Source organism: Myotis davidii, unplaced genomic scaffold (assembly GCF_000327345.1).
Source record: "Myotis davidii unplaced genomic scaffold, ASM32734v1 scaffold316, whole genome shotgun sequence".
Lineage (NCBI taxonomy): Eukaryota > Metazoa > Chordata > Mammalia > Chiroptera > Vespertilionidae > Myotis > Myotis davidii.
Window position 1 is genome coordinate 630,282 of NW_006287072.1, and position 7,875 is coordinate 638,156.

A 7,875-nucleotide genomic window follows, 5' to 3' on the forward strand; every position below is an offset into this window, starting at 1 on the left:
TTGGATGGTCCCACCCTGACCACTGAGTACACTGGCTCTTGGATCTAAGCAGGTGCTAATCTAGTCTCTACCTGAGTCTACCCTGCAGAATCCAGCTGTAAAGCAATGCAAGTTGCCCTGGGGCCTTGGGCAGCTGCAGTTTGTTAAGTAATTTTCAGATTACAAAGGGCCGGGCCTTTCATATGCAAAAGCCTCAGTGCACAGCTTGGGCGGGGTGGAGCCCCAGGGGATCAACTGGGCGGGTGGAGCGAGCAGTATGGCTGCTCTCAGTCCTTTCCTCAGAGGCCCCGGCAATTGCTGCGTGTGCATCCGAGAGAAAGCTGCCCTTGAGTTCCGACCAATGCCAGACAGTCCCACTTCTCCCGTGTGAGTCTGGGTCCCTAGAGACTCACCGGGAACTGGAGCTCAGAGCCTGAGACTCCCTCCCGATTGAAAACGACAACCGTGCCCTCAGCCACCAGCCCTCTCCACATGCACCTCCACACCTTTGTATTTTACTTCTGCATCACACCTCCTCTGAGTCTCGGTATGCTCTTCTCTTTCCTTCTAGTTGTAGAATTTCCACTCAGGCAGCCTTCCTGTGGTTCTGGATGATGTCCGTTCTGTCTTTTAGTTGTATTTTTGAAGTGGTTGTGCAAGGCAGCAATCTCTGGTGTTTACCTATGCTGTCATCTTGGTTTCTCTCTCTAATCACATATTTTAAAGAAATGAACATGGCTCAGAGCAGACTTCAATTTAATTCACTTCATTTCTTCCTTCAGGCCTCCCCGGTTTTGGACATGCATCCTCCTAGTTCCCTATCAATTAGGTGATTTTTACCTGGAGAAAGAGAGTAATCGATCTGGAGATTTTCAAAAGTCAGTGCACAGGGGAGATGAACTCTCCCACCCATGGACAGCACACTGGCAGTGGCTAGACATCTGTGGATTGCCTAGTGATTTTTTTTTCCTATCGAACAAATGTGTCCTTCAGGGAATAAATAACAGAATAATTCTTCAGTACTGATCTCCAATTATTAATTTTACTTACAACTAGGCAACTTGAGGGTGTTTGGATTCCCAGATGAAAGAGTAGAACTTATTGGTACTCTTAGGAATATTTGGCCTATTTTCTTAGGGTGCCTTAATTCTCATGTAGCATAAGCTGGTATTTGAAGACTTGTACATTTTCTGCATGTACCGAAAATTGACATAAACCAATTCCGTAGTTTTCATCTTACAGCACACATAAACTAATTACTAAAGTTCTGTGGCACCAAACAATGTGCTTTTTGCTGATCTGACAAGAATAAAAGGTATCATTGTGATTCATTCACACTGTTGTGTTGGCTGTTGTCATTTTTTTCATTTGACAACCTAAGGGAAAAGAGGTCAGTGCCCTGACTAAATAGTCGGGTATTGTATGTTTTAAAAAGTCTTACAGCACACTGGTTGAAAATTGTTGTTGTAGGCTGTTGAAAAAGAGTTGCTTTAGAAGTCTTTGCCTTTCCATTTTGAAGATTAGTACCAGCTACCATGCATGATTTTCCTCACAATATCAGCTATCAGAAGCACATACAGTTTTATACCACTCAGAGGGGACCCGTGGTTCTTTCCCAGCTAAGTGCATGTTGCTCTTGCTTTTAAATTCCATCCCTCATTCTCAATTCATGACTGTGCTTCTAGTCTAACTCCCTGAGTATATCAGGACCAATGAACCAATATGAAATTCCTCACATTCCTCACTTTTCACCCACATTCCCCATGTTTTCATCAGTTTCCTTTTACTCGGTGGTGAAGTGTAAAGGTGTGCCGACTTTCTTTCCAAGTTAAGCCAGACAAGACACTGTTGTTTTCTATCTATCAGTTATCTGCCCTCCGACCTGGATTTCCTTCCTGGAGACTCTATTTGGAACATAGCTTTGAAACAAGAGGTTGCCATTGATTATCTTAACACAACCTTCTCTTTCCTCTCAAGCTGCTGTTCTTCATGCCCAATACTAGTAAATGTGGGTTACTTCCTTTGCCTTCTCTTATTTCACCACCTACTCTTACTTCAGCTCCCTGTTTCCTGCTCTCTGCCCTCCATCCCCCATTGTAGAGAAACGTCTCTTTTGAGGTTCATACATGTGTTTTTGAAAAAAACAAGTCAGCTACATCCATTGTGACTTCTCCACTGCATTTGATACTATTGATGACTCCCAGCGTTAAATGTCCCCTCCATGACTAACCTCTGTGACCCTGACTTCTCTGGTGCTCTTATTAATTACTAGAGGCCTGGTGCATGATATTCGTGCACCAGGGGAGGGGTGTCCCCTCAGCCCAGCCTGTGCTCTCTCCAACCCAGGACCACTCAAGTGATGTCCAACTGCCTGTTTAAGTGAATTAAATTGAAGTCTGCTCTGAGTCATGTTCATTTCTTTAAACTAGCAGTCGGACATCCTCTCACAATCCTGGATTGCTGCCTCCTAACCACTCACCTGCCTGCCTGCCATCGCCCCATGCATCCTTCTGTTCAGTCATTTGGTCGTCCCTCACTAACCCCCCTGCTGGCCTGGTCACCCCATGCCCCCTGCTTGTTCAGTCATTTGGTCGTCCCTCACTAACCCCCCTGACAGCCTGATCGCCCCACGCATCCTTCTGTTCAGTCATTTGGTCGTCCCTCACTAACCCCCCTGACAGCCTGATCGCCCCACGCATCCTTCTGTTCAGTCATTTGGTCGTCCCTCACTAACCCCCCTGACAGCCTGATCGCCCCACGCATCCTTCTGTTCAGTCATTTGGTCGTCCCTCACTAACCCCCCTGCCGGCCTGGTCATAGGCAGCCATCTTGTGAGGGTGTGAGGGTTAATTTGCATATTACCTCTTTATTATATAGGATGGAGAGTGCATGTGCATCATTTGATGGTTTATTTGGCCTCCTCTGTCTCAACGCTCTTTGCCCCCCACTCAATAATATGGGATTTTTACACCCCTTCCATTGACACATTGCTCTTCTCCCTAAACTGTCACCTCCATATTTGCCTCTATGTCAAACCACCCAATAAATATTTATAAAACACTAGAGGCCTGGTGCACAAAATTCATGCACCTAGGCCTGGCCAGTGATCGAAGCGTGAGCATCTGGCATAGAAGGGCAGGTTCCAGCTGACCTCTGGGCCCTGGGCAGTATCTGGGACCCTGGGCCTCCACGCACCCCCCTCTGTCTGAGTCACAGCACCCAAGTCCTCACGTGGAGATATGGTGAGTGCAAACAGACGCCATGGGCCAGGGCACAGCATGGGTCTCTGGGCCACCCAGCGGCGCCCCACGGAAGCCAGGAGGGCAGCATGCTCTCTCCCGGAGACTCCTGCCTTGTTACATGCTGCCCCCCAGTGGTCAGCATATGTCATAGCAAGCAGTCAAACTCCCAGTCGACCGCCCACCTGAGGGGACAATTTGCATATTAGGCTTTTATTATATAGGATTTCTACCTACCCTTTAAATTCTTCTCACCTAAAGGTGAATTTAGGAGCTCCCTGCCATTGTTACCTACTCTTCTTTCTTCCAACATACTTTGTCTAGTAAGTCCATCTTGAAACCCAGTGAGATGAACATTCACTCAGATGCACGCTATTTTCCTAGTTGCCATCAAATACCTCTTGGTTTTGCTTCTTATTTTTTAGTCCCACCACTAAGATCTAGTTTACACTCTACAAACTTTTTTGCTCTTTCTCTTTGCCTCTCATTTCTCCTTTTGAATTTTATCAGCACTTTTCAGGTTAAGTTTCCTACAAAAGTAGTTTTTGTTTTTATCTTTTAGTCATGTGTTTTTTTTATTAGTCCACTTATTTATTCATTATATTGTATATTCAAAGAATGTTAAGTGCCAACTAGTGCCTATTAAGAATGTAAATGTGGCCCTGGTCAGTGGCTGGATTGGTTGGAGCATTGTCCCATTTGTGGGTTCAATTTCTGGTCCAGGGGTATATCCAAGTTGTGGGTTCCATCCCTGGTTGGGGCACATACCTAGGTTGTGGGTTTGATTCCTGGTCGAGGCATATATCAGAGGCAACTGATCAATGTTTCTCTCTCACATTGATGTTTCTCTCTCTCTCTCTCTCTCTCCCTTGAATCCTCTCTCTCTAAAAATCAATAAAAACATATCCTTGGGTGATAATTAAAAAAAAATAACATAAATGTGAACACAACAGACCTGGGTTCTCCCTCACCAAATGGATAGTGTAGCAGGGAAGACAGACACCAGCAAATACATAAAAATAAGTGCATTACACTGTGACAAGTGCTCCAAAGGTTCTCTCCCCTCCCTGAGCTCCTCTGGTGAGGGCTCTCACTAGTGTGCAGTGAGGGAGTAAGGGCCCGGAGGCTGTAAATGGCCAGAGCATTTCCACCAGTGAAGCTGAGGCTGCTGAGAGTATTTTAGGTGGTGGGAGGGCCACAGCCAAGGAAGGATGCAGCCGGTATCTGGTAAATGTTGAGTGCCGGGAGCCGGTCCATCCTTGCTGTTTCAAGGGACCTGGCATATATGGCATACTGTTCTTAATATGTTTGCTCATCTTCTTGGCACTATGTGTTTTAACCAAGGTCACCTCTCTGAGAAAGGTTGTTTCCCCAGGTAGGGATTTTCCCCTGAAGTTAGGGAGGGAATAAAACCCCTTAAGTAAGTGCCAGGCGGGTAATTAATCACTTTAACTATGAACAATCATGCTTAAGCTATATAATCTTTACTCCCTGGAATGGAGATAAGAAACGCCCTAACCTTTGGAATAGAGATTGATAGGATTGGAATCAACTGGTATAAATACAGATGTAACAAGACAACAAGAGACAGAACCGGAGAGACAGAACTTAGAACACAGAACCTAGACACACAGAACCTAGAACACAGAACCTAGAGACAGAACCTAGAGAGAACATGGCAAAAGATCCTGGACAGAAACTGGCAACAGAACCTAGAGACAGAACCTAGAGTCAGAACTGAACGCTGCCTCTGTGTCGTTCCTTCTTCGCCGACTCCATCCACACCTTTGGGGACCCCTGGACCTGCTGGGGTTGGACCCCAGCAGTTGAGTAACATGGCAGTGTGAGTAGGGCATGTGTGTGTGAGAGAGAAGTGGAAGTGAGGGAATACGAATGAACAGCAGTGGGCACTGTCTCCTGTGCTACTCAGTTATTCTCACAGGGCAGGTGGTGTTGCCTTGTTTTTCAGAGGAAAAATCCGAGGCTCAGAAAGGCTCATTCTTTGGACGTGGAGCTGGACCCAACTGCATTCACAGCTCTGACCCAACCTTGGGCTATGCCTGTTCATGCCCACCCAGGCTCCTGTGTGTTAGTGAGGAGCAGAGGGGCTTCCCAGGACACCAGCCCCGCTGAGGCTCCTACTCCCTCTGCAAATGCTGCCTTTATGACACTGGACCTGCAATCCTTGAGGACAAGGAACTGGCGTCCTTGCATTTTCTCAGGGTTCCTAGCACCTCATCCTGCTGTGGGGAGACACTGTATAAATAGTTGTGAATATCTTTGCTAACATCTTTCCATCATGCCTCCTACTGAAGTTTACATTAGAACCACTCGACCACAGGTGCCTTCACTGAAAACCATTCCAGGTACAGGACTGTGCTGCTGGGTGTTGAACAGTTTCCTCAGTGCCCTCTGTTCCCTTTTTAAGGTTCACATGTGCACCAGACAAACAAGAAATATATCAGCAGTGCTCTGTGACCACAACAAAAGTTGGAAATTAACAAGCAGCTCAGGTCATTCAGATGTGCAGCCAGGTGTGGGAATCATTACCTCTGTTGACTTCATCCTGTGGTTAAGTCTGTCTATGGAAATTTTGGGGAGATTTGGATACTCAGGGTATATTAAATAACAGTGGCTTTTAGAAGAGACCTGCTCCTAGCCTTCCCCTCCCCTTTATACTAGTAAGGAGGCAAATTTGAACACCTGAAACAATAATTGCTTGGGGGTGGGGTAGCAAGATGGAGTGTCAGGGTGTACAAATGTAGATTTCTGATAGAATGTAATTTAAAAAAAGGAACTAGTGCAAGGAGAAGTGGTGCCTTGAATTCAAGTGTGTGAGCGAGAAAGAGAATGACAAAGACTGGGAGGAAAGTGACAGAAGGAGAGAGATCAGGCTCTTATTTCAAGAGTGTAGAAGCAAAATGCTGCTTTGTGCAGCATGCCCAGGTGGCGTGCTGCAAATGAAATGCTGTACTTCTCCACATCTCCAGGATTTTTGCAGCCACTGCTAGTTAGGACCAGAATATTGTGTGTGTTTCCTGGGCAGTGTTCTTTTCTCAGGCAAGCTCCTTAGGAATAGATGCTGTTAGGAAGGGAAAGCTCCTGTCAGGGGCAACATGTAGAAATGATAAGAAAAGAAGGTGGACTGAAGGATAGAGCTGGGGATTATCCCAAGAAGATGAAAGAGTATAAGATCTGAGAGGGAAATTTAGTAGAAAAGTTCAAAACCAGGTGTAAGAGAGAACACATCCCGAACTGTATGATTTTGGCTGAGGAATGTGGTTAGCAGTATGTGCATGTTGTTTGCTGTGACTGAATGATCTCCCTCGCCAGGAGGGAGAAACAGCTCTTGAATTCACTGTTTGTGGGCAGGGAGGGCTGGGGCGCTCCAGAAGGGAAGTTAGTGTCAGACAGAACATGTTTGCACTTCCAGCTATTTACCTCCCAATGAAACCTGTGTGCTATATTGGAAACAAATATACATGCATCTTACACAGTCGTGTTGGAAGTAAATGAAACACTTTTATAAAAGTAGTTGTGTCCTAGGAAGATTTTTTTATAAATATAAAATATTTAATGATGCTGTATAGAGAAAATCAAACTTACTAAAAAATAACATTTTCCTTAAGGAAAAAGTACAACTAGATAATATGATGTGAAATTAACACCAGGCTAAATTTTAAACAATGAAAAGTTTTCAATGGTCAAAACTTACTCTGTAGGGGTCGCCCACATCAACTGCTTCTATTAAGACTTCAGGTTAGTTGACACTTTCAATAACTTTAGCAAGTTCCAAACTGGAAAAACCAGGTGTTGCCAGTGGAGGTTGAGGTGAACTGAAAGGTGTGCGGGTGCCACCACGGCCAGCCAGCATAGAGATGCTGTGGTTAGTGCACTTCCTGGACCCGAAGTGCAGCCCTGCGCCTGCAGACAAGGGCTTCACAGTGCACTTTTCTGTTTTTCAGGATGAGTCTTCAAGCCATGAATGTAACCAGCGCACAGTTCTTCTGTATGGTGTGGGCAAAGCACGTGATGAAGCGAGGCATCAGCTGAAGAAGATTACCAGAGATATTTTGAAAATCCTAAATAAGAAGAGCACCACAGAGATGGGGGGTAAAGAGCCCGAATGCACTTGCTCCCATTGTGCTGGCTTATGTCCTTCCCCTTAGTGCAGTCTTTATCAAGTGGGTAGATGGCAGTGTCCCCAGTGTTTCCTCTTCTGAATGACTATCACATTGAAATATGAATAAGCACATTGAAATTTTAAGGCCTTGGTTCCATTTATAGTAATCCATGTATTAAAATAGCATGTTTTATGAGTAGATGTAGGTAGTTTTTATTTTCTACTCTTTTTTTACTTCCCGAATTTTCTACAATAGTCGAAAATGAAGTATTGAAGAATGAGTTGGAAACCCCTTACTTTGGAAGTGATTCCCCTATTCTTTACCAGCCTTTTTCAAGCTTGTAGTTTGCTCTGGGTACTTATATTACATGATAACTGAAAGTCATGACAGTGTAGTTGCTGATCTTTTCTTACATTATTCCAAAGAATGATCGCAATATGTAATGGTGGCTACCAATATCACCAAATATTTTCAAGTGAAAAAGAAAATTACGCCTTTGCTCTATATAATGCCTTCTTTACTTGGAATACTCT

At 44.9% G+C, this 7,875-nt stretch overlaps 2 protein-coding genes across 4 annotated transcripts in view; one reads left to right on the forward strand and one right to left on the reverse strand.

Annotated features, from left to right (window-relative positions):
• Positions 1-7,875, forward strand: part of MED12L (mediator complex subunit 12 like) — a 398,615-nt gene that overhangs the window by 296,981 nt on the left and 93,759 nt on the right. For both annotated transcript variants that reach the window (XM_006758962.2, XM_006758963.2), the window contains exon 15: positions 7,184-7,331. In XM_006758962.2, coding sequence (XP_006759025.1) covers positions 7,184-7,331 — 148 coding nt within the window. The remainder of the gene's footprint in view (positions 1-7,183; positions 7,332-7,875) is intronic.
• The window catches only part of P2RY12 (purinergic receptor P2Y12), a 53,549-nt gene that overhangs the window by 8,648 nt on the left and 37,026 nt on the right, over positions 1-7,875 (reverse strand). Inside the window, exon 1 of one of the 2 annotated variants that reach the window (XM_006758954.2) lies at positions 6,934-7,199. The exons of the other annotated variant lie outside the window; for it this stretch is intronic. The gene's annotated coding sequence lies outside the window, so the exon portion shown is untranslated. Of the gene's footprint in view, positions 1-6,933; positions 7,200-7,875 lie in introns of those variants that run through there. 2 annotated transcript variants of the gene reach the window in all.